The 27,668-nt window shown below is 41.3% G+C and overlaps 1 protein-coding gene across 1 annotated transcript in view; it reads left to right on the top strand.

Annotated features, from left to right (window-relative positions):
• The first annotated feature begins 465 nt into the window (after positions 1–465).
• The window catches only part of LOC138613511 (LHFPL tetraspan subfamily member 3 protein-like), a 28,767-nt gene continuing 1,564 nt past the window's right edge, over positions 466–27,668 (top strand). Inside the window, exons 1-3 of the mRNA XM_069687201.1 lie at positions 466–1,541; positions 23,690–23,926; positions 26,173–26,201. Of these exons, the coding sequence (XP_069543302.1) occupies positions 1,115–1,541; positions 23,690–23,926; positions 26,173–26,189 (681 nt within the window). The 5' untranslated portion in view covers positions 466–1,114 and the 3' untranslated portion in view covers positions 26,190–26,201. The remainder of the gene's footprint in view (positions 1,542–23,689; positions 23,927–26,172; positions 26,202–27,668) is intronic.

Here is a 27,668-nt window from a genome sequence, read left to right on the forward strand (position 1 = left end):
ACACAAAGAAACAAACTCTACCATTAGAACTAGGGGGAACAGAGCAATAGCGTTATTCTTTCCTTTCTTCTCTTAGGAAGAGGAAGAGCATTAAAACCGAGGTTTCTGACAAAGCCTCGGCATAGACAGTCCTTGTAGCTATTCCTACCATTGAAGGCAATTCACTGCTTATACTATGCAGTGTATTTAGCCTATGTTGCCGTGTGCAGTTTCACGAAGTGTTGCATAACATCCTGGCAGCGAGCAGTGCTGGCTGCATCCCTAATGCACAGCAGGTATCAGGAACAGTCGCAGGATTTTTAGGCGGAGATGGTTTCCTGCTAAATGCTCTGTGATTTTATTGCATTTTCGCCATTGTAATGTGTGCGATCGCGCTGTTATTTCAGTGTCAGTTCAGTGGATGTTGACGCAGCGTTATCCGGAAGGGATGCACGGATAGACATCACGGGCTGCTTCTGCGTCTGCCGTCTGTGCCCCGCCCTCTCTGACTCCCAGCAGCATCACCGGCAGCTGCTGTCAGAAACCGGAGAATAAATTCACCGTTTAACGGTCCTGACGGGGCCGTCGTGTTTTACTCGATGCTTGTTATGGTAGGCTATATTCATCTGTAAGTGCAGGCCTTACGTGTCATTATACAGCCTTCTTGTAGTCTGTTCTTATGTGTACTCGGGCTGATAGGAGCGCATCATATGTGTAGCTGAGGTCTGTGAATAATACATCTCTGCTTCACTGTGAGGTTTTCCAAGGGCATCAGTGAGCGACACGGTGCGGCAGCGATGAGCACGTCTGACGGCTACACCGAGCAAGTGGGAGGGAACCTGTTTCTGCTGCTGTAGTCATTGAGTTTTCGGAGTTATTAGCCATATCCCGGGTGCAAGCTCTGTGCTTCAGCTCCTCGCTCGGTTCAGCTCCTGGCTTTAGGCTGCAACGTCATGAGTTGATCGCGCCTGACAGATGTTGCTGTGTTGCAGTTGCACAGGCGTATGTGATTCTCCGCTTGTTCTCGCTGTTTTGTAGGTGATTCTGTGAAAAACGGTTTATGTGATAAATGTTCAGTCCTCGCTTTGCTCTCGTGCAGATTGCAACCTTCATTTAGTCTTCGGGATTGCATAAAATGATACCTGGATCTGCCGCATCAATGCTACCGTCTGCAGAAGCTGCGAAATTGTACCAGACCAATTACGTCCGCAACTCGCGTGTCATCGGACTTTTATGGGCCATCTTCACTATCCTGTTCGGTATCGTGAACGTGACCATCTTTTCGCAGCCCTACTGGATTGGGGATGGCATTGATACGCCGCAGGCCGGCTACTTCGGCCTCTTCCACTACTGCGTCGGAGACGGAATCGCCAGAGAGCTGGCCTGCCAGGGAAGCTTCACGGAGTTCGCCGCCATCCCCTCCGGTGCGTTCAAGGCCGCCTCCTTCTTCATTGGAATGTCCATGATGCTGGTTGTCACCTGCATCGGCTGCTTCAGTCTCTTCTTCCTCCTCAGCACCTCCACCGTGTACAAGATCTGTGGCTGGATGCAAGCAGCATCGGGTAAGAACCTTTTAGTACAACCTAATGTAAGGGGCAGGGACCTTGACAAGGGGTAGGAGGATAGTTTATTGTTACTGTATTGTTAAGATGTTGGGACAAATATAACAACGTTCCTGTATGTTTCCAGCTACACATTCCACATAGTAACACATTCCCATGGTAAATGCATATTTTAAAATACACACACATGTATGTCTCTGGGGCCTAATTTCTTTCTGTTTAGGCTCCTTGGTATGGTACATTTTGCTTTAATTCTGTGATGGATTTAAATTTGACTGATGAGTTGATTTGATACATTGATTGCCATGGTGAAGATAAGCCCACAGTGTAAAAGATCCCTCCTTCCAACACTGCTGAACTGGCAGTGCTGTCCATGGTGCTGAAATATTTCTGACAAGATGACGGACATAACTACCTAATTTACTGTCAAACCTCTCACTATTTGACCATATGAGATACAGGTGAGATACACAATGAGGTATACAGATCAGAGTTTAAATTTAGGATAAAGACAGAGCACCTGTGGATCGGCAGGTTAACCTGAGTGAGGGCATGGCGCTGAATAAAAAGTTGGGTTGGTGCATTTCTAGTTCCAATCCTGCGTTTTGTATTCTGGTGGGAAGCAGCTCTTTTGTTTACAGTGCGATCATGTGTTGTGCCTTCAGATTTAAACCAGCGTTTGCTTTACATAACAATAACCAGACATTGTCATTGTGATGCTAATTTACTTCCCTGCTTCTTTGTTTTTCATAATAACCATTTCTCCTAGTACATCACAATAATACACATAATACAGCAGATTAAACCTCTGAAAATCTCTTGTCATTATTATTAAAAAATAATACTCCATTGTGATCGGGTAACAAAATGCAGCAGGAACAATGATTATAGTAATACTTTTATTTTGACATCACAACTGGTTGAGATGATGAATTTATGAATGCAAGTTTTTAATGAGAAAAATTTGCCCCTATTTAAATGATAACACCTGAGAGATGCCGCCAAATATAATATGTAATCCCAGCCTCTTTGTGTGGTAGTGTTCGGGTTGTTGAGGTTGATTTAAATGTTGTAGAGGTCAGTGGTCCAGCTGCTGGCAGCATTTTGTCTCTGTTTCTCTGGGCTAATGTCATCCAGTGTGAGCAGAGGCCTCCATCATCTGAGAGGAGTCCAAGCGTTGCCAAACATCAGCCTGCTCAGCTGCACCACTGGTCATAGCAGCCGGCTTCATGTTTGCAACCAAGGCAAATGAGGGGGGATTTTATTTTGGAACAACTCCAGCTCAGTGTGTTATGTTAGGCTGCATTAATGCAACAGGCCTGTCTAATGAGGAGTCCGCCGGGGCTTTTGTGCTTCTGCAGCTAAGAGATGAAAGAGAAAGCCAAGAGGAGAGACCCTGACCACAGAGAGCTGGCACAGGAAGGCCTAATGAGCGAGCCTGGCTGCTTAGCGCTGTCAAACTTCATTACGCTTAGCTGAAGGTTAAACTCACGCTGCCTTCGCTTACTAGCTCCGTGGAGGACAGGTGGCCCACTGGCATCTGTAATGGGCCCCTCACTGTCAGCTGATGTTTTGATTGGGAGGTACAAATCATGAATATAATTGCGATAAACTGCGGGCCTGAGAGCGTGTTTGTGTGAGTAAGGGACGAGACCAAGTGAGTCAGGAAACACTGTCTTTACATCCTTGTTTCTCTCTTGTCCTTTATCCACTTATTTCCTTTTTGGCTACAAAATATGTCGCATCTCATTGACACAGCAGGTCAGCCTGAGCTTGTTGTCACCCATCCCTGCTGCAGACTGCTTATAAGGACATGAATGACACAGTTAGTATTCAGAGCACTGCTCTCATCGTAGTGACACTGATCTTTCTCTCTGCTGAAACAATAATCGTTTGCGTCTTGTTTTCTCTTTGTAAGGCTTCATTTTTTTTCCTGTCTTTATGCAGGTTTACTTAGTGTGAAAAACATCATATCACAGCCCCATCCCTCATTGAGTATAAGGTCTATTCACATAACTCAATATCAAGGTCATACTATATGTGTTGGCTACGTATGCGTGATTTAAGTGATATACCATGTGCCACTCTGGCGGCAGCTTTCACAACTCCCCTTGGACTGAGGTCAGAAGGTTGTGAATCAACACTTAACAACGTAAGGCAAATTCACGCCGTTGCACAAAGCACCTCATGAGGGAATCAGTGAGTGAGAGCACGCACCCTTCTCCTGCCATCTCCAGGAATAGGTTTGTGTGAAGCTCAGGTAAAAGGACTGAATGTCTGATGAGAAAGCAAACCACCAGGACACATTAGATCTCTCAAAATGTCTACCTCAGCCAAACAAAGTTGAGTGCACAGTGCCTCCATCCTGCCCTAGATGGACTTGTATCCCTCTTTTACTTTCCTCACCGGAGCTATTTCCGTCTGTGCATCTGCTCAAGTCCGCAGCAGGCAGATGTAAGTGTGCGGTTTTTATCCGCTGAACCGAGCACAGCAAGATACATGATGCACAAGCTCCTATACCTTATCTCTTTCTGCTACTTTCACACAATTTCACCCTTCTGTGCATCCCAAGCCGTTTCACTTGCTCATTTTAACCTCATTGTATCGCCAGATCCACTTTATTCTCTTCCTTTTCTCTTTATAAATGTGTTCCGGCGAGTACATTATTTGCTGTCCACTTCCCTCTCCATCTTTTTCCTTCCTGAAGGTGCAGTTCTTCAGGGGTCTGCACGCCAATTAACCAAGAAGTCTGTGAGGTCAAAGATAATTACTTCACCGTATTACACCCTGTCTACGTACTCGCTTTCGCAGCTGCCCGCCTTTTTTCTTTATTCGATGAGATTGTTCGCTCTCACAAAACATATGAGTCATACCTGTGAATAAGCGAGACGTAAGCCTTGTAAAGTCAGCAGAACAAATATGCAATCAGAGGGTGGCCTATTTGGAAAGATAGAGAGTGGAATGTTTTCAAAGGACTGTGTTTGCGTAGGGGTCTGATTTCTATTTTTTCCTTCTCTTTATTTTTTCTATTACTTTGTCTGTTAGTTTGAGCTCAGCTGTTGTTTTTTCCTGTAATAATTAGGGGGGAAAAGATTTACTTAAAAATTCATAAGAAAGCAAAATTACAACATTGCACTCTGAAACATCCTCTGCTTCTTCTTTGATGTGTTTGGTAGATAATACCTTAGGGAGGACTATTTCAACATGGTGCACAAACTTGTGTATTCCGCACTATTTGCATGACCTCCTCCAATTTGTCTAATGAGCTGCTCTTGGCAAGTCGGTTTCTGATGGCTGATACATGTTTCAAGTATCTGTGCTTTTGCCAAATGACATTAATGAATGATGGAAGATTGAAGATACTGCCATGCTTCATTTTGAGGTATACATAATTCTATAATGCTATTATGGGGAGCTAATGCCATTATGGTAGAAAAACATGCAATTTCGCTCTGTGCCTTTGGAGGACACTATCCGCTTCTCCAATGAGCCCTGGAAAACCTCCGCCAGACTACATAAAACGCGTCATCTGGCGGAGGCCTGGGAGCTCGCTAAACTACACTTCCTCAATCTAGGAAGCCCGCCTCCGATGTCTGCAGTGTTTAGTTTAAAAACAACACATACTGTAAAGTGTAATAATTCGTTCGGTGAGGTGCCTTGAAACGCTGCCTGCTCTCCTGTTTTCCCTCCCAGATATTCCACATTTATAACTGAGTCATGTCTCGTTCAAAATCGTCAGGTTTGAAATGTAGATCCGAATTTTATTTAATCGATCCACCAATATATTCTAGTCGTATTTCGGATTCTGTAACGCTCTGAGCCTTTGCCTGCAGTGAAAACGATAGTATTTCACTCCAGGGTCTCTCGCTGGGCCGTTCCTTTCAGGGGTGCAATGCACGCTGGGTGTTGTAGGAATGTAGAATGGGCGAAACCACAAGCGGTTTGTACAACTTTCTCCACAGCTATGGCGCCAATTTCAAATATTATTGCTTCTATCGATTACAGAGAACACCAGCTTTGACTGACGGTGGCTTTTTAAACAGCTGTCATTTTCCTGCTATGACATGTCAGAATGTCTGTTGCATATTTATTTGTAGTACAAACTCGGGTGTTACTTTTTAAATCTGATGCGTTTTTAAGGAATTTTATCTGCTGCATTTGCTCAGTTTAGCGTAATTCCATTGTTATTGAATAACAGCGGAATAAAGCTCTACTCAAAGGTTGGTTAACATCCCCTGTCCAACACCACAGGGCTCATTACATTTTAGCCATCTGTTGACAGCTTTCATACTGTCTGTTACATAATCCCCCTCACTTTAATAGCACATATCACACCCTGATTAAAATAGGATTGCAACCAAAGATTATTTTTTACTACAATTTAACCCTCAGATGATATTCTGGATTAATTAATTAATTAATTAAGTTTTTTTCTTGAATGAGTCATCGTCAAATGTATTGTTTTGTTGAGCCATCAAGCTTAAAGATATTCTCACATAACAATACAATTAAGAAGCTAGATGTAGAGAATGTTGTGCTCATTTTTAACTTAAAATGTATCTTAAAATTTTATAGAGTTATTAAAATAATTGTTAAGAAAATTAACTATAAAAAAGTTTTGCTTCGATGACAAAATACAATCAGTGGTCTGACTTCACTCACCTGAACTTCTGTCAGTCTCTTTGTAAGTAAAGAAAACGTTCAATTAAACCGTATATTATTATTATTGTAATTATATGAAATATATTATGTAACGAGTATATACTGTATATGTATTATATGAGGGTGCTGTTCCAGTAAATACAGCCTACAAGATATTTGCAATCTTCTTTAGTTGGAGTTTGATAAAGATCAAAGAGGGATCAATACATTAAAACTTAGAGACTTTATTGCCTGACAGTGGAGAGAAAGGACGAAGTGATGAGGGGTAGACAGAAAAAACTCCTGGGAAATAATGTATAAGAAGACAGCATAAGTGTGGAGACTGACAGACAGAAGAGCCAGAGGGCAGACAGAAAACAAACAGCTCAGAGAAGACACACCGATCATTTGGGTCACCTCTGTCTTTCTCTCTATGTATCATTATCAGTGAGGCTGGCTCTCACTCTCATGGTCCATTAACTCCATTGAGAGGCTTGTTCTGAAGGGAGCATTAAAGCCTAGTTGAATGCAGAGGTGGAAAGTGGTGGAGCTCTGCGTGAGAGCGGCCGTCACAGAGCTGCACTCTTCACTGCGGCAGAAGCAGACCCGCGCGCTCCAGCCCTCCACAGTTAATGCTGCAAACGAGCCCTTTAGTCTGGGTACCTAACCGGCCTTTACAAGCTGATTAGAGTTCGACTGATTCTGTCCCTGTGTTCGTGTGTAGAATGCTTCACAAAGCAACCTTCAGTTCATTTGGTAGACATAACAGAGGCACTTCTTTGTCTGCATGCTAAGTTATGACCAAACCCTGCACAGGCCTTCATTAACTTTCTTGGCAGAATGCATCTTCATCAGCTGCCAAACCCAAACAACAATATGCTATAACAAAATTAGCATATAAATTAATATTTCTATTAGAATGCACAAAAGAGTTTACTTTAATATGATGAAGCGTTTTTTAGCTTTGTCCATAATTGCCTCCATCTGGAAGCCATAAACAAAGCAGAATTTCCCCCTGACAAGTTCTGTATTAAAATAACTTTCAACACTTTTTTCATCTGTTTCTGACTCGAGCAGCTTTTTGTCTTTTATCCCCGATTGACCTTCTGCATCTTAACTGCTGCAGCATTGAGGTCGAGTCAGTGAACCCGACTGTTTTTACCCACTGTGTTTACTCCAAAGATTTAACTTTAAATTGCACCCTGCTTATCAATCCATAGTTTATATCACTTCCATTTGTTTTGACTTTGAAGTCTTTTGAATGACCAAGTTTATGCAGTTAATGCAGAATGTTCTTGTGTTTCGAGTTTCTGCAAAAGGTCACCACTAGGCAGTTAATCGCAGTTTCATTGTTGTTCATTGCGATATGAGCATTTGCAATAAACACATCGCAAAAGTCTGAATTTATCGCAATGAATATATATTTTTGTTTTTAACTAAGCTTTTATTTCCATCTGCAGTCTCGCACAAAAGAATATACAAACATGATACAAAGATCACATCATAAATATAAGCATAGCATATCTTATTCAGGACACAGGCCCTAATTTAAACTCATTCTAACCAGTGCACATCACCCATATGTTTAACCAGATACTGAGGTAAAGAAAGAAAAGACAATCAGGGGAACTCTCAGTTAGTTTGTCACTATGCATGCACTTACACACAGTCATATCTGTATACACGGCTCCAAAACATGCAGACAACACCAGTCGGACTCCTCCCTCACACTGAGATTACGGAGGAGTTGATTCCCTGGTCAGTCTCGGTAACTGCAGTTGTATCTGTGTCCACCTTATATTGAAAACATCAGTCCTTAGACTTTCCCTCCATTGGACAGTTGGTAGCATAAAATATTTTTTTTATGTAGACAAGCCATGCTTTCTGACTAAGCATGTGAAAATGTTACCTCTTGGATGGAGCTGTGGTTATAATGGCCTTGCTTTCACACCATTTTGATGTGCTCAAAGTGACTATCAGCGATTCTCCGATTAATTGGTGTCAATTTAGCGGTGAAAAAAGCAGCATGCATGCTTTTATATTTGTCTATATATCACACTCCATATCGTTATCGCATTATTAAACATTGTAATCGCACATTGCAGAGTTTTCTCATATGGTGCAGGCCTCGTCACCACATCTCCCCTGCTAGTGCATAATGCTGCTGAATGTATATTTTAAAAATAACTATAGATTTAGGACTTTGCTTACTGATCAGTCCACTATCTGATCAAAAGACTATTTAAGCTGTCAAATCAAGTTAAGTTAGTGTGTGTCGTCTCTTTGAATGTGCCGTAGATGAACGTGGAACTTTATAAATCCTACACCAGAACGTCCAAACTGCAGTCTGTGACAGGAGCTTAAATCTTACCTTGGACCTCTTTGTTATGTGACTGCAGTCTGTGCCAGTTTCAGGCCTGCCAGTTATCATCATCATGTTAGAAACAGTCTGATGTATCCAGTCAGTCATGCTGCTGCAGCTATACGTGCAAAGCGACGAGTAATGTCTCTCTGCAGCACATCAAGTCAGATCCCCAGTGGGGCAGATTTGTGTAACCCAAATAGAGAAACAAGATGGTAGAGGACTGTCTGCTGATATTACAGGGAGGAGGTGCATCAGTGCTATTAACTATGAAGCCAATACTGACAAAGAAAGCCTGTTTTTTATGTGTCTGAGAATGAGAAACAGATTTAATGTTGATGTGAGCAGAATAACACACAATCTGTGAGATTTGAAAAGCAGAATTCTCTGTTGATTTTTTCCTCAAATCCTTAGAAATCTTTGCTCTGCTCGTCTGAGGTAGAGAGAGAGAGATGATGTCAACTGGTTCAGGATAATTGCAGAGCCGATCAGTATTCTCACAGGATATCTTTAGAGCAGTGCTAAACCTTAATGTGCTGACCCATAACTTTTTCTTTTAATCAAATAAACTTAATGCACTAACAGTGCCTTGTGCACAAATCCACACGTCTACCTTTGCAGCAGGAGGCTCAACAGAGAGGGATGATCTCTCGAGTACAAACACCTCGCTGTGACTCTCCTTCTGTGTCTGTCTGTTAGCCTTTCTCTCATATTTGCCCTTTTTTATACTCAATCAGTCTAAACTGATTTTAAATCAACACCTTTCATTTTTGTAATAAAGAGGAGAATACAGCTCATTAAACCGCCTAATTATAACCAGCGGGAGTCTTTGGGGAACCATTATCCATCTCTCAGTCCTGCGGACATTGGACAGCAGGAGGAGAAGGTGCATTTCTACACTCTGTCACACATATTGCACACACACACAAACACACACAGGAATCTGCATGCATATACTGCTCTGTTTTTCAGTAATTAAATACCATGGCGAGTTGTTTTCAGCACAGCGGTAGATCCTTATGGATGGCAACATGCTGCTGTTTTCTAATGCATGTTTGTTGATTTAATGCTTATTTGTGGATGCAAAGCGGTTGGTTTAATCTAAGAACCCTTTAATCATGTCTTTTTCGGACATCAAGCCAAACAAATCAATGCTTATTAATGAGCCCACACCTTGTGAGTTTGGTTGTAGCTCTTTGGAATACAAATTCTAAATGCGAGCCAAGTCCTCGTCCTGACTCCGCTGTGTTTTGTGTCCCTGTAGCCCCTGCAGGACTATAGATTTACCGAAGTTAATCCCTGTGATGTCACAAGTTGCCCCGCTCAGTCCGGAGCTCAGACTGCAGATTTGTTCCACAGGGGGGAGGACGAGCTGGGACAGAGAGGACACTGTGCCCCGTGTAAAACTTTGTGGGGTGTAGTGACAGTAATGGTATGAGTGCACATGTTAGTGTATGACCTGTGTAAATGCACAGTGCTGAAATTTTCTTGAGTACTGTACCAAAGTACAATTATAAGGTTCTTGTTAACTACAACCTGCTTACATATTAATATATTGATTTTAATGATCCAGTTATGTGATCATTTATCACTGACAAAATAAGTAATTTTATATTAGTGTGAAGTTTTTGTAGTTTAATTTAAGTTTATTTATATTAAAATTGTAGTTATTAATTTAAATGAGTATGTTTATAGGGGACTATTACTGCATTTATAATTAACCCACCAATGCATAAAGATAATATAGAATACATAATGAATGAAATATGTGATCCAAATGTATAAAAAGAAAAAGAACTGTAATGCAGTAGCTTAATTGATTGACAGGTCATTCAGCGCAGACTAAAACATATGATATGATATATAGGGTGAAAAATGTGACTCAGGTCCTTAGGTTATGTAAAGCGCATGATTTCCCTCAGTTGGTTTCTATTTCCATTCCAAAACACAGAGGTAAACTGGTGATTTAATCAGTGCTATTTGGGAGCATAGAGGAGAATAGAAGTAAAAATATCACTAAAATAATTTGAATACTTCCTCCATAAAAGGACAGAACATTGATTTTTTTTCTACAACAGTAGTTTGCACTTGAGTCGGTTTTGCCCTGAAGCACTATTATGTTAAAAAATAGTAGCTCGAGGGAGCATTTATGAAGTCTTGTATTTTAAATTCGGTTCATATTTTAATTTTCCTGGAAAATATTGTTGTAACTGGAGCATCACTGGTTGGTGCTCTGCCGCAGCCCCTCTCAGCCTGTCCCAGGTGAACACTCCCAATGTAACTGTTGACTGAGAGAAGACAGTCTTGCCAAAGCTGTGGCTGTTTGCCTCCATCTTCCCCGGACGGGTGGCCTAGTCAGTATTTTCACAGAGAATTCAAAGGGCTCTTTTGATCCCCATTGCCCTTGCCAATCTTTATCCTCTGTGGAGGTACAGGCCACATCTAAACCTGTTACATAAGCCCTCCACCCCTGCCTGACTCCCTCCTGCTCCGCTCACTGCGGTTTACTCTGCACTCTTCCCTCCATTACCCTCCCCTCTTCCTCTGCATCCCCACCTCTGCTTTAACCTGAAGTGCTACTTTTATTATAGAGGCACATGTTTCACTCCTATGTCAACCTTATATTACTGGAGTGTCACCACTCAATAATCTCTGAGCACACTGTGTCCCAGCTACTTTATGTCCTTTTTCATCTCCAGGCATTTGCAGCCTGCCCTCCTGTCTAACACCAACTTTAATCAATGTGTAATAATGAGGCACCGTCCCACCAGATGGTCCGTGTGGACGTTAAGAGTCAGAGCACATACACTGTCTGAATATATACACCATTTGAACTAAGTACGCAGGATTAAAATAAAACTTTTAAAGATGACAAGGCACTAATCATTAACTACAAGCAGACAGTTAGAAAAACTCAGGCAAAGCTAAGGTTAGCTTGCTAAAAGTGCTAGCTGAATCCGAATGCCAGTTGTTATAGACATATAGAGAGTTAGATAGTTAGATAATTTTTTGGAGAACAGTTTTTACAAAAACCTACACATACTGTCAGGTGAAACTGTTTGTAGCCAACAGAACCATCTGACAAAGCTAACATTAGCTTCCTTACAACACCTGCTAGCTAACTGAATGCCAGTTGTGATAGTAAGTTAGTAGTTTGTATAAATTTAGTGGAGATTAGTTGTTTCCTAATACCTACACATAATGTAACTGCTTGCCAACCCCTCCGACAAAGCTAACATTACCTTGCTAATAACCTCAGCTAGCTAAATTCGAGTCCCAGTTATCCTACATTGTAATTTCAGTATTTATTTTGTAGAGATTAGTTGTTACTAAATACTTACATGTACTGTCAGGTGTAACTGTTTGTAGCTAACAGAACCATCTGACAAAGCTATCATTAGCTCTCTAAAAACTCCAACTAGCTATCCGAATGCCAGTTGTGTTAGTTAGTTAGTATTAATTTAGTGGAAATTTGTTGTTTCTTAATACCTACACATACCATAACTGCTTGTCGAACCAACTAACATTACCTTGCTAAGCTAACATTACCTTGCTAATAACCTCAGCTAGCTTAATTCGAGTCCCAGTCATTCTAAATTGCAATGTCACTATTTATCTTGTAGAGTTTAGTTTTTACCAAATACATACAAATATCGCCAGGTGTAACTGTGATGCCAGCTAGCTTAATCCAAACAGAAATGCAAACAGATAATTTATTGGAGATCAGTTGTTACCAAATACTTACACATACTGTCAGGTGTAACTGTTTGTGGCTAACAGAACCATCTGACATAGCTAACATTAGCTTCCTTAGTACGCCAGCTAGCTGAATCCGAATGTCAGTTGTTATAGTTAGTTAGTTAATTAGTAGTTAGTAGTTAGTGCTCATTTAGTAGAGATTAGTTATTCCCTAATACCTACACATACTGTCACTGATTGCTAGCCCCTCCGACAAAGCTAACATTATCTTGCTCAGCTAGCTTAATTTGAGTCCCAGTCATTCTAAATTGTAATATCAGTGTTTATTAGTTGTTACCAAATACATACACACATAGTGTCAGGTGTAGCCTAACTGTTTGTACCTAGCTGAACCATCTGACAAAGCTGACATTAGCTTGTTAAAAACGCCAGCTAGCTTAATCAAAATCCTAGTTATTTTTTATTAAATAAATAATTCAAACTTTCAAAAAAAAAAAGAAATGATTTTCATGTTTCAAGTGACGGACATTGTTGGTCACACTAAACCTGATCTTTTGGGGTTTTTATTACTGCTCCTGATGTTTCAGTCACTTCCTGTTTACACTCCGTATATCTTTAAATTGAATTCCTTTACACATTACTAGGTTAGACAAGTTTTAATGTTGCAACCTGTTATAGTAAATGACTAGCTTGAAGCCAGTAGTTACTAAAATGAAAAAGTACTTCCTGCAAAACTTTGAGAAAGAAAGAATGAAACAATGTATATTTGATTGAACTAAGTATTGGGTTCAAGTGTGTGGGTGGAAACAGAGACATTTAATTCTGTTAGAGAGCTGTTATTGTCAGTGTCTTTCTTGGATTCATACATCAGGCTTTGTTTGAAGCTGTTGTCAAAACTATCTTTCGAAAGATTTTTTTCTAGTAGATTATTATTCCCTGTTGTAAAATTCAAAGCGCCCCCTGCAGCCTACAGGTAAACTATAATATGGGATATTATGTTTATATGGGAAGATTATTTTCAGCATTGCAAGATGGTTAAAAAGTTTTTTTTCTCCCTGGCAGAGGAAACAGAAATGATTTGATGAAACAAGCCATTTCTTGCTCCTTCTAATCCTTTTTGTATTGGATTGGTAGGTAAGCTGCGGGCATTATGTGCTCGTTGTGCAGTAAATTGCTGAAGATGTTGACAGAGCGCGGCACAGAGGATGCCTGGAAGCTCCTTGCTCCCCTCTAGCAATCACCAAGTTTTGCCAGCAAATGAAGCAGAAATAGATTTGGACTGTAGACAGCTCATCTCAAGATGCATGTGCCTCGTCTTCCTGGGGAGATAGTTGGAATCAGTTTTAAAACTTTCTCGTGCTCTACTTTTCTCTGAATCTTTGACACTTTGGAAATATTTTTGAGAGAACTGTTTTAAATTTGTGTCCAGCCAGCTGTCTAAACGAAGGCTCGTCTCCTGTCTGTGCCGTGTGAAACTAACCCGTACATATCTCATTATTTTGTCTGTCGTAGCCACATGAACTGACACATATAATAAACTGTCAACATGTCACCATAAACTTTTTAATAATAACACTGCTGCCACATTTATAACCATCTTTCTTTGTTCTCTTCTCTTTCAAACCCATAAATCTGGACACATTTTCACACTACATTTCGTGCCACTATATGGATCATACTCTTTTAATTGCCCCATTAATCCGGATGCAATTATGGCATATAATTGTCATAGTCTTAGGCCATTCTTTGGTACTCTTTGCTCATCTTTGAAGCAAGAAAGAGGCATTAATTGTCCAGCATGAAGAGGGGGTTAAAGCTGCCCTCACTTCATTAGAGTCTGGCCTGGCCATGGGAAAGATTACATTAATTAGTTTCATTCCACACCCTCATTATTTGACGTAAAGCTCACTGAAGTAGCTCTGTAGGTGGAGTGGGAACCATTTCTGCAGTATAAAGTGACTCCAACATTCATAATTACCCTGGCTTGCATACATTTCTGATGACAACATCTAGAATGACAAATGCAATGCGAACCCGTAGATAACACTGCAACATGCAAATGCAAAAAGCCCAGAATAACTTAGGAGCCCACAGAGAGTGAAGCAGGCTGAGCTGAGGATCAAACCATGATGACAGGCTCCCTCGGTAGCAGAGCAAGATGAAAGAGTTCAGACTTTCGCTGTCTCAAATTAGGAACTGAAATCCTTTCGGATTCTGGCAGATAATCATGTTCAATCCGGGGAAAATACCATCCAAGCATCACTAGACTAATTCACTAATGCAAATTATTCTGGAGCCTCTGTGTTTGATTTACAGGGCTGTTATAAAAGGGCGTGGATCAAAATGCTGCAAACAATCAAAGCTAAAACGTGTGGCAGCTAGGTGACAAGATCCAATTTATGTGGCTTCAAATTCAACATAATAGACAAACATTTGGCATAACATTATTTAGTCGGCATCATGTATCCATTTGCACTGTTAAAGCTGTCTGGTTTTTTTTTTATCAGTAGTGGATTTGGACTTCTCTACTCCTCATCAGCGGCAGCCATCTTGGTGGAGGGAGTGAGGGAGGCCGAATGCATCTGCCAACGCTAATAAAACACGACCTTACAGATTCATCTAAGAAAATACAGCATATAACATTTAATACAGTTATATTCTCCATGAGAGTATACAGTATGCCCAAACCCCAAATCATGTATGAGTGTCTTAATCGGAGACGGTCTTCTGAAAATAATGTTAAGTGCAATAAAAGAGTATTTAATAGTTAGCAGACACCATTTGTAAGCCTTTCCTCCATAACTATGCAACAGTTATTGACACACTTAGAGCTTTGATCACCGCTTTAAGGAAAGGCAACAATTAACTCACCAATGCATGAAGGTAATATAAAATATATAATACATAAAATATGTGATCCAAATGTGTCAGAAGAGATGTAATGCTGTAACTTAATCGATTGATAGGTCATTCAGAGCAGGCTAAAACTTATCATATGATAGAGATACATAGTGTGAAAAAATTTGAACTTGCTCAGGTCCTTAGGGTAGTGGTTCCTAACTTGGGGTCGAGGCCCCCCTTAGGGGTGCGTGAGGCTTTGTCTGCATATTGTCACAATTAGATTTGCACTTGTTAAATAACATCATTAAAACAGCTATTATGTGCTCGTTGTGCAGAAAATTGCAGAAGGAGTTGACAGAGTGCGGCACAGAGGATGCCTGGAAGCTCCTTGCTCCCCTCTAGCAATCACCAAGTTTTGCCAGCAAATGAAGCAGAAATAGATTTGGATTGTGGACTCATTCAAATATAGTAGCTGCTTTGTAGGCCACACCTCTGCAAACTATAGGCTGATTGGTGCTATTTTTGCCAATACATATATGGAATAAATCACTTTATTGTTTTGGTGTGTGCGGGCTAGGGGGGGCTCAGCCTTTCTTAGATACAAGCAGTGGGGACTGCTGCCTTAGGGTATATAAAGCTCATGATTTTTCCCTCGCTGGGTTTACACCATTTCTGTTCCAAAACACAGAGGTAAACTGGTGATGTAATCAGTGCTATTTGGGAGCATACTCAATTACCGAAAAGCTCTGCAGGAAGGACTCGTTCAAGAGATCTTCAACAAATGAGTGTTGTTCTTCTTCCATGCGTAAGTTCACTTTAGTCTCCTCCAGTGAATCACTGAATGGTACGATAACGCAACTGTGAGCAGGCAGTGTTTTAAAACTCTTAGATGCTGTTGCATTCAAGTGCCCGCAGGAAACTTCAACATCCACTAGTCTTATAGAAAAGGTCTGCAGAAACGCCGCACTCTGTCGTCAAACCGTTGCAGAAGCAGCCGTTCGGTCCTTGAAACTTCGGGCTATTACCGCTCCCACCTCTTACCCACAAAGTGGTGTTTGGACGTGCCTGCTTTTTCTCCAGTCTCAGCAACGTGAGTCATCCGAGCTCCCAGCCACGCTGTCGCACCGTGCCTCGGCGCTGGCTAGAATCTCATTCTGCCTGGAGCTGAAGGCTGAGAACAGCATCGCAGACAACAAGCATCAGAGATTTAACACTACTTCGGGGGGCAGGAGATCACATTACTAGCCCATGAAGAACAATCACAAGCTGCTGTTTTGTTCTATGTGGATGGAGTAATAATGTTACTGTCCTTTTGAATCTCTCTCTTATTGTGTCGGCTGGTTTTTTCCTTTTGCTGCGATCTTTTAAATATAGGACTGCAGAAGGAACTCTTTGAACTGAAGATTTGCCCACATTCAGGTCACTATTTCACCTGTGGGAGTGTAACATTACATTAAAGCAAACTTACCTTTGCATATTCATGGGAAGCCCCACCGGGATAAACACTCCAAGCAGTTTGAAAAGCTTTTTTGAGCTGCCTTTAGTTTTCACCTTAAATGCCACTTTGCCCGCCGTGGGCTTATTCACCAAAGAGGCCGACAATTCAGTAAACACACTCTTATTCATCAGCGCCAGGATGTGTCACAATAAGCAGTGACAAATGTGATTCAGCATTTAAGCCACTGTGTTAATTTTACACAAAAAGGCGCCTGTTTACCATTATACATATCTTTGCGCGCGTGTGTGTGTGGTAGAGCTGGATGCATATGCAGTGTGAGATGGATCAGTGTGGGATGCAAGTATGCATAATTCAGTTTATTAAAGCTGTTCAAATGAGGAGAAGAGAAAATGGGATCCATAAAGGACTCTGGGATTTCTGCATCCCTTTTTTTATGGCCGCTCGATTGTGCTGCAGATGCTACAGGAAATACAAATAACTGTGTATTTCCAGTGACATGCTGTAACACTGAAAATAGAGTTCAACATGAGGCTGATGCTGTGGAGGTAGATTAAACCCAAAATCGTCATTCAAGTGAGCTGCACAAGATTTATTTTCTTTGTCTGCAAACCAGATGCACAAATCCAATCAAGCTGCTGCCCTGGAGGTCACATCGTACCTGCAGTCACCTGCACTTTTCACAAAGGGATTATGGGAGGGAATTGGATTCTTTCTCTATCGATGGGATTAAGTTGTCTCTTTAGGGAGATGAGACTTTTTGCTTCTGACGAATCGACTGCCATCGCACCGTCCTGCACCGTCCTGCACCATCTGCCTGTCTGCGTGCACCTGATCTGCCCTACCTACAGTCTGTTACGTAAACTCCTGTGAGCCATTTGTCAGTCCATGTTTCCACTCACATGATCCCAGATAAAGAGCAAAGAGGTGTGTGTGTGTGTGTGTGTGTGTGTGTGTGTGTGTGTGTGTGTGTGTGTGTGTGTGTGTGTGTGTGTGTGTGTGTGTGTGTGTGTGTGTGTGTGTGTGTGTGTGTGCGTGTGTGTGTGTGTGTGTGTGTGTGTGTGCGCGCGTGAAAAAGACAGAAAACGCTGAGAATAGCTCCGCCGAGGGGCTCCAGCATATGGTAGCCAGTGCCCATGACGATAGCGTGGCGCTGGGTGCTTGCTGGCGGCCACACACGGGGCACAGCACCCTACACACGGGCTCCATCTCTCACCACCTCTCCTCTGTCTCTCTCTGTTTACGTCTCCGCCCCGCCCTGCCTCAGAATCTGTCTGTCCTCTCTCTGCGCCTGTCTGCCCCCTCTCTCAGGAGACAGCGGCAAAGAGACGGGGAGAAGGGCAAAGCTGAAAGGGTCGGATAATGCCGTCAGTTAATATCTCGTCTCTGCTCCGACTGACAGCTGCATTCTGTCAGGTGTGCTGCTATTTCTGTAGCCAGCGTTTGGAGCACAGCAGTTATTACTGCAGCAGGAGGTTCTGCTCCAGTGCAGCGAGAGATACAGATAATGACATAATGTTTATTTGGTATCAATTAACTATCAATTTAAGTCCCTCTTGCTGTATATAAAGATTTATTTCATACAATTACAGCTGAATTTTGCTATGTTATCATTGATATCTATTTATAGCTAGCAGCCTCCACTTACAGGTTCCTTACACAAACAGTACAGTTGTTGTAGAAAACAGATACGTATGATTAAATCTACAATATAAAAGGAATATGACTGCAACTAACAATTGTTTATTCATTCATTATTGCTTCATCTGTTTTCTCTAGTGTTATCTTAATCTATATTTCCAATCCTGAAATTTATTAAGCTTTCAAATGTAAGAAAAACGGGAGAAATGCAAATCAGATTTTCCCATGGTAATGTCTTCAGTCAACTAACAGTCTATGTCTATCTAATAGTCCAAAACACATTGATTTTAAACAGTAAAAATGAATGTTAATTGATTTTTCTGTTTCCAATTAATTTACTATTTATCTTCCTATGGCACGGATGAAGCCCAAGGTTCTTTTTAATATGGGACGTACATACAGCTCCGGAAAAAATTAAGAGACCACTGCAAATATTCTTAAAAGTGCTAATCTGAAAGTTTTCAGTTTTGTTCTTTTTGGTGGCATCTATGGCGATAAACAGTAATTGCGGGAGCACACTTCCCAGATATCCAGACAGTGTTGCATGTGTGACGTCCACGGTTGGCTCCGGTTGTAACTCTTGATGTCCCTGGCTGACGGTCGCTTTCCTTTTTAGACTGTTTGCTTCATCTGAGCGTCGAATTTGTTTCTTCTTCTTTGCATTTTCACTTATTGTTGAAGTTGTATCTGTAGTCATCGGTCTTTTCTTTGTTTGTTCAGCCATAGTAGATTACCGTTTACTCGCAACACTTGCAGAGACCAGAAAAGCAGCCGCTTAGCTCCGCCTACCCTCTCTGGCAGACCAACCACTGCTGGCTGATGGAAAACACGTCACTAACTGGGCGCCGCTTGTGAACACCCAGTCCATAATACTGCAAATACAAAGACTTTCATCACTGGGCCATAGGCTCAATCACCATTGTGTTAGCTCATTCGGTGATAGATAGTGACTTAACAGATATTTACTTAAATGTCTCGACAATCTTCTAGATTACTACTTTAAATCAGCATCTCTCTCTACGTGTCACGGCCAGCCCAATCCAGATCTGAACCTCATTGAGAACCCCCTGAATGTGATCAAGGGGCAGATGGATGTTGCTGAGCTGCTTCAACTTGTGGAGAGCATGCATTAATCAAGGCCCCGAAAAACATCTTTTTTGCATCTTTTGATTTTCTTAACCAGGTGTTATTTTCTGTAAATAAAAGACCTAAATGAGAATATTTGATTTGGAAGTAGGAGAAATGTTCAGGGTCACACAAACCTATAAACAGTAGAACCAGAGATAAACTTTTATTTGAACCCTGCTAAAATGATATGATGACTCATTTTCATGTTTTGCTGTCTATGACAATAAGAAAAACACCATCCAGGAAAATTGGCAGATCAATTCTTGATATGCTTTTTGCTGAATATTTTCTCTCATATCTCTCTTTATTTATTATTGATTTGCATGATAATTAGACCTTTCTCTGTACTGTATGTCCCTGGTAACATTTGAATGAAAGCACCAAGCATGTTAAGCACATTAAATGAATGTCATGCTGCTTGCGAGGCCGTCTGTATTCCTTCGCTATTCTAACATGGGTATACGCTGTCCTCTGTGAATTTGGATTAAGCTCCTCATTATGTAAGGGGATGCAGTGATGGGCCTGCTGGATTGTGTTGTAGTGTGGATATGGATTAGGCTTACTGTTACAGTGTGTGGAGGGGACATGTGCTCCTCCTCAAACCACAAGCTGTTTCTGGAAACAGGAGCGGCATACGTGGCTCCCTCTGTTGGTTTAATCCTCGCCAGTGCATCCCTCAGAGATTTCATCTGCAGCGACAGGCTTTCAGGTAGATATTTCAGTAGTGGCTGTGACAGATATTTTACTGCTCTTGTATCTCTTGTTCTCTTTTGGTCTCCCTCCCCTGATGCTATCAGCGTTTGTCGATGTACACCTCTTTTATGCGTCTTTTTTTCCCCCACACCCTCAGTCTCTTTCTCTCTCCTCCCCAGCCTCGATGTAATATTCATGATGCCGCTGAATCGAGCCAAAGGCGTGCAGGAGACACCCAGAAGGATCTGGAAAAGGCTTTTGTTACCTTTGTAGTAAATACATCATGAGGGAGAGAGAATAGTAATGTGTGAAAAATGTTATTTGGTCTTCCGTGCCACTCCCTCTGTGAAGTGAAAGCTGTTACATAAAGCCCCATAATATACTTTGCATTCATGCAGCTCCATTCATTCTTGTCCCAAAGTGGAAATGTTATTCATGACAATGCATCGCTTTTTATGATTGCCCATTTTTCAAAGTCCCGAATGCAGCAGCTCCCAGAGAGTACATGAACAGCTTCACCCATAGGTCACCAGATAACATGACAGCTGACTGATGGGTGCAGCCTTTCAGCGCCATGTTAGGAGGGGCATCTCCCTTTCAAAGAGTAGATGTTAAAGTCAAGACCATACTAATACTATGTGTGTAATAAGCATCTTATTATACTTTATTTCAAAATTATTGTCTTTTGCTTTTTCTAACCCCACTTCTGAGTTGTGTTTTAGCGGCAGCCATCTTGGTTTTTTGGAAGCAAAAGTGACCATATTTGGACAATTGGTTGGATACACATCGTGACGTCTCTATCCTGCCGTGGTAGCATCCTGTCAATCACAGGTAGCCCCGTCCTAAAGCATACCCTGCTTAATGGTTGATTTGACCTTAAATGGAACCATTGTTTACAAAACTGACATCATGCTGTATTGAAGGACATTTGAATTCACTAATTAATTAACTGGTTAAGAAAACACTTAATAAGGTAATATATTAACTTACAGGGTTTTTTTCCCATCCTGTTTTATACCATTGGACAAGGTTTCCAACCAGTCGACAAGCCCCCCTGCTGGCATTTAGGATGTTTGCAGGTTTAAAGCACTTGCACATTGGCATCACTTTTGAAACAAGAAGCTACGCCCACTTCTCGTTTACGGTCTATGGTTGAAAGACAGACATACAAAATGTAACTTTAAAGTAATAATCAAGAAGATCTTAGTTTCATTCTATTTTGTATTTGGCAGCACCTGATGGCGATAAAAGGCAATTGCGGGAGCACACTTCCCAGATATCCAGACATCTCCGGTTGGCTCCCTTTGTTACGGTTGTAACTCTTGATTTTCCTCGCCGACGGTCGCTTTCCGTTTTAGACTGTTCGCCTTCATCTGAATTTGTTTCTTGTTCTTTGGATTTTCACTTATTGTTGAAGTTGTATCTGTAGCCATCGATCTTTTCTTTGTTTGTTCAGCCATAGTAGATTACTGTTTACTCGCAACACTTGCAGAGACCGGAGAAGCAGCCGCTTAGCTCCGCCTACCCTCTCTGGCAGACCAATCACTGCTGGGTGATGGAGAACGCGTCACTAACTCGGTGCCGCTTGTGATTATTTCCGTGAATGTCGCCACAGACACCCAGTCTGTAATACAGCAAATGCAAAGGCTTTCAGTCAGTGGGCCATCGGCTCAATCACCATTGTGTTACCTCATTCAGCAATAGATAGTGACTTATCAGACATCAGACATCTACATGAAAATCTTCAACATTATATCTTTAAAGTGAACAATAGAATTATAAAACACAAACATCATCAGTGCACAGATAAAAAAAAAAACAGTTAGCTAGCTACTATGTGTTTTTGCTGCCAGTTTGTCTTCTTTCTTCTGCACTGACTGAATCAAACACTACCTTGAGGTGTTTGTTGTTGCGCACAACTACAGTGTAAACTGTTTGTCAAACACCTTATCGGACACTGAAAAAAACATGAGGACTGTCTTTTGGACTGAGCATAGAGCTAAGGCTATAAACCGCTTTCAAAGGTGGTTTGGTTCAACAACAGTGCTGCTGTAATTGTGTTGTCGAGTTAAAGTCAACCACTGTTTATCGGTGAGTCAATAACAGGGACATTAGAGACTTGTTAGCAGAGGTGAAGAGGCAGACAGGCTGATGCAGGAAGAAGTGGACCTGTTCGCTGTCTGCCCTCTCACTCATCACAGTGCCCATCAAACCCTCTGTGACACTCGCTCAGGAGCTGAATCATGTACGAGAGGATGTCTGACAGACTGAGAGTCTCTACTGTATAAAGCGCTCTGGTGGGCTGAGTGACATGAGTTCTTGCGAGGCCCTATCACAACCTGTCAGGACCGAGTTTAGTCCCGCTCGAGTGAAAAGGATCCGGGGGCTTGATTCAGAGGTGCTGCCTGGAGATAGCAAAAGAAACCAGCTCGAGTCATTCATAAAACCAGTTACTGCGGGAGTATATAACTCTGATATTAAGTGATGTAAAGGAATATCTTCTCTGCCAAATAACATTGAGATATCTGCAACAGAAGAGTTCATTGCAGCGCTCCTCCATCCGTCTGAATAAGCACTGGAGTCCTTGCTCTCTCAACCTCTGTGTGCTTATGAATTTGTTATGACAGTAAGAGCCACGGGGAGGGGGGAGTCAGGGGGATGCTCTGCTCTGGTAGGTATGCAGTTTGTCTGCAGCAGATATTGCTCTGTAATCTTCCTCTCACTCACTTTCTCGCACTGAAACCGCTCTCTACATCCCCCTGATGTTTTTTTTCTGCACTTTTACAGACTGCAGCATTACTGTAAGAATAACTGCAGTGTGTTAAATGCGTATGTGTGGGCAGCTTGTGTATGAGAAGAGGAGCATGTTCTCACTTTTGGTTGATGGACTCTAAAGAAGGACAGTAAAACTTGCAGATACATGCGTACAAATAAAAGCAGCATGCACATGCTTTAAAAAATGCAGATAACATGCGTGCACTAAATCAGTTTGACACAAACAAATAGCATTCAGAGAGGAAACATGGCGAGCGAGTGTTTTGGGGATAAATGTGGGGAGAATGTTTTATTATTAATGTGCAATGCTCTCCGGGTAAATGTGCAGTCAGCTTCTTTTTCCAGGTCTACTGCCGCTCTGCTACAACACCTCCTCAGAGCACAACTTCATCCAAATAGAAGATGAGAGAGATTTTTCCCCCCTGAGCAAAAACTAAGAAAGAAGAGTGCTTAGTGAATATCCAAAGAGGGAGAAAAACGGGGCTGTGGTTTTTTTTTTCTTTGCCGCAGCATCACCTCGGAGAAGAATCCGTTTTAGACTGAAGATGAGAGAGATTTTATCCTTTGGGGCAAAACTGAGAAGGATGTTAGGAGAATTTCAAATCTTAGAGGGAGAGACAATGAGTTTTAGTAACAAAACAAGCAATCGATGTGAATGGGAGGAAATACGAGGCAATTTTGGAGGACATTTCGTATTATCAGAGCTGTAACTACACTCTTACTGCTATTGTGTCTGGCTATGATTGTTGCTGTGGTTGTTTACTGCTACTTTCCCCCTGCATATATGGGAAGGAATTTAAATGAATGTGACAAACGCAATAGAAACACAGCAGAGCGTATCATTCTTCTATCATTCTCATTCCCCAAAAACTAATGTTACCAACTCTCTTGTCCGTCTCTCCATCTCACTAGGCGTGTGTCTGGTGCTCGGCTGCATGATCTATCCTGATGGCTGGGACAGCGACGAGGTGCGGCGGATGTGCGGGGAGCAGACGGACAAATACAGCCTGGGAGCGTGCTCAGTGCGTTGGGCCTACATCTTGGCGATCATGGGCATCCTGGACGCTCTCATCCTCTCCTTCCTGGCCTTCGTCCTGGGGAACCGGCAGGACGGGCTCATGACAGAGGAGCTGCTGGCTGAGAGCAAGGGTGAGGATGTGCCTTTCAATCTGATAAAGATGCGATATTTTACTGATCTCCTTTGGAAATTCATTTTTCTTTTGTGCACTACACTGGAAGTCAAAACCAGGATCAGGAGTGTGGTGCAGGAGCATGCTGGGATTGTAGTATCTTAAACTTCAACAGGGATGCTTCTGGCCAGCAGAGGAACTTTAAGCAATTTGATTTTGGGTTTTGGAGTTAATAAACTGACATCATCAATATTTCTTCCCAATTATCACACGTACAGTTTACATATTTATTTCCAATTATTTTAAACCTCTTAAATCTTTAATATTTTGGCTACATTTGTGCTGTAGTGGACTTGCAAAAGCATCCACCTTAATTAAATGGGAATTCTTGTTTTAAGAATAACCTCCTCATTTATCACGACTTTGCACCAGACTAAAAATAGAAAGCGTACACTCATTAAGGTAGCGATAAAACATGCTCGGGTCTGGCAAAACACACTTTATGAGCTGATTTCATTAAAGCCTCACATTCAGCGCGCCTGAAGCCAAAGTTGCTGACGTAATGAGCTTTTAATGCAGCCTCTAAAAACAACGCTAAATTTAGGAAGCTTCTGATGAATTTGAACTGATCCAAAAGGACAGGTTTGGAGTTAGGGGTTTGATGTATAACAATAATGAGCTTCTAACAGTGAGCAGCATGTGCACGCTGAAAAAAAAACCTGGATTTAAACCTGAATAAGCCCCAGTTTCTTGTCATAAAGCCTTAAGATGAAATCATTAAGTTTAAATAATCACTGTTCTTGATCCACTGGGATTACAGTCTCTTAAAGATACTAACCATTTTTTTCCTACTACATCATCTCTTACAATTATTTTCATTTTGTAAGCACTGTCACTTAATTAGCTGCTATAGCTGAAAGTTTAGGTGACAAAATCTATTTAGGGATGATAGAAGATAGACTTTATTCACTGTGTTTTTATTACAAACAATGCTACACACTCAAAGGCCCGAAATACACACATGCACAAACCAAACTCTATCGATGTGTATTGATGGAGAGATGTCAGAGTGAGGGGGCTGCACATTGACATGCGCCCGGAGCAGTGGGGCTCAAGAGCACCTCGTCAGAAGCCAGGAAATAACACGGCACTTCTCCAGTTACCAGCCCCTACATTTCCATGTTTGGCCTGTACCGGGACTTGAACCAGCCGCCCTCGAGTTCCCAAGCCAAGCCCCTACAGACTGAGCTACCATCTACCATACACATATACATAGGAAACGCATACAGGCAGAAATCTTGAGGCTTTAAAGTGTATATTTGGTGAAGTGAAAGGTCCCAAACCCCCTTCTGTGTCTTCTACTACTTACTAGTTTTAACACCCTTACAAGTACATTTTAAATATTATCTAACCACAGCCTCATATCAGCTTCCTACTGTACTATGACTGAGTAATGATCCAAGGACTGTGGGGAATATCTGCCAGACTCCCTTCCACCATCAAACCTCACTTTCCCCTCAAAGATCTGCCATAAACATACAGGGATGTGATGATTTAGTCATGGAAATGGATGCTGTCCATGCATATGCAATATACGACACTATCATGGGTCTACACAGTGATTTACCATTAGAGTGCCCGGGTTCAGGCATGTCTCCCAGAGGGAAATGGGATTTGTATGTCCATGCAATGTAGTTTGTTATGGAACCAGACAAGCATGGACGGCCTATAACCCTTTAAAAGAATGAAGGAGAGAAAGGGAACATATCTTATAGTTTAAATGGACATAAGGTAAAAAAAAGGAATGTCACTTTATTACTATAAAATAAATATACATTTACTAACTCTCAGAGGAGGTGTGTGCATTTTTCCTCTAACTCTGGTGACCTTCAAACAGCAAATATGAGATAAAAACTTGCGATGAAAGTTCTACAGACAATGTCATAGGAGAGAAGACTTGAACGGGATTATCAGAAGCTTTAAAAGTCAATAGGCAGCTTCACTGTGCAGCCTGATGATGTACCTTTCCTTAGATCAGGGCGCTGGAGAATCTACAATTTCTGAATAATGCATTACAGCTCGATAGTTTGATGCCGCTGAGCTCATCGCTGGTGCCATCTACCGGCGTGTGTTTGCAGTACAAGCAGTCATTGTGAAGGATGCTTGTGTTTGGCAGTGTGTGAACATGGGAGTCTATTAATAGCATGACCTTGAAAATCATGTTGTAGCGTGTTTATATTTTTCTCTGTGCTTCTGTTTTTGCAGAGGGAGGAAACGCCTAACCAAATCTTTAGGTGAGTAAGGACAAAACATATCTTTAAACATATTCATGTCAGTCTAGAGGAAAAGCATTATGTAAGCTATCATGCAAAGTGCAACTGGTCTTTGATCTCGAGTATAACAGTGTTAATTAAGCAATATCACATGAGAGGGACTGATGTACTGAATATCATCACGGCTGTGATTCAGACGTAGGCACGAGGCCGCACCGTCTGCTGTAGTGTTAATTAACTGTATTCAGAACACATGGCTGAGGCGGAGTGATACACAGGGTGAAAAGTCCCAGTGATGTTGTACTCGATCACCACTCATGGAATGCCTCTTATCCGATCAGATTACTTGGTCGGAACTAATTGTTTTCAAAGCCTAAAGTGTGAACATGCAGCAGAACAGTTTATTGATCAGTCGTGTTTTATTGTAACTATAAGTAGATGTAAGGGAGGAATATTTCCTTTTTACATGCAGCATAATAATGAAAAATCCTCAAATACAGTACAACTATCTCAGTATCAGTGGTGAAGGAGGTGCAGATCCTTAAACTTATAAAAAAAATAACAATTCAAGAATGCTAAAATAAACTACTCAATTAGAGCTTAAGTGAAATTAATTGAGCAAAATATACTCTGAAAGACTTCATCTGCAGAAGAATGGCCAATGGAACTGATACACTATTATATAGTATAATATTAGATTGTTAATACACATGAAACAATGCTGAAAAGAATTTACTTTTAAAGCTGGTTCAGGAGGGTCAGCTCCAACAGTTCACAGGATCGTCTCAGAGACAATTCAGGAGGTGTGAAACAAAAGGAACAACGCTACACACGTTTCTTCGACGTTAGACTTTGCCTCTAATATTTTTGTTGTGAGGTATTGGACACATTTACCTCATTATGCCTTGAACAGTTGTTTAAAAGAAAACACCGGACAAATTTAGAGGGAAAATGGACATCTGTCATATGACAAGGGCCACTACTGGTTTAATATTTAATGATGCTTTGTTTCATATTCTGACTCTATGTTTTTTAATGAAAACTCAAATTGTGAAAAAAAATTACCGTAAAATCCTGAATATAAGTCCCACCTGAATATATGACGCAGTCTGTTTTTGGGAGTATCTCAGAGGGGGAAAGGTTTTTTATAGCTATCTACTAATAAAAACATGTATACAAGTTATTTCAACACCATTTCAGTGTATTTTAATTTGAAAGACATTCACAAATTACAGCCTTTATGAGGATGGCGGCTGCACTTGCAATCATGACGACGCATGTCTGTGACGAAGCTTCAGCTGGATAATAAAACCCCTAATCTGGGCTCAATACCCTAACACAATAACATACCTCTCTCTGCATTTTATACTGGTATATTGGTCACACAGGTATTTAGGACGCAGCCCACTTTTTAGATTAAAACTATTTATTAAAAGAGTGTCTTATACACTGAATTTTACGTAGTAGCTATAGCTGTTAAAAATGTAA

This window comes from Semicossyphus pulcher, unplaced genomic scaffold, assembly GCF_022749685.1.
Source record: "Semicossyphus pulcher isolate SPU_LCO1_2020_fin unplaced genomic scaffold, fSemPul1.0.p SCAF_8, whole genome shotgun sequence".
Lineage (NCBI taxonomy): Eukaryota > Metazoa > Chordata > Actinopteri > Labriformes > Labridae > Semicossyphus > Semicossyphus pulcher.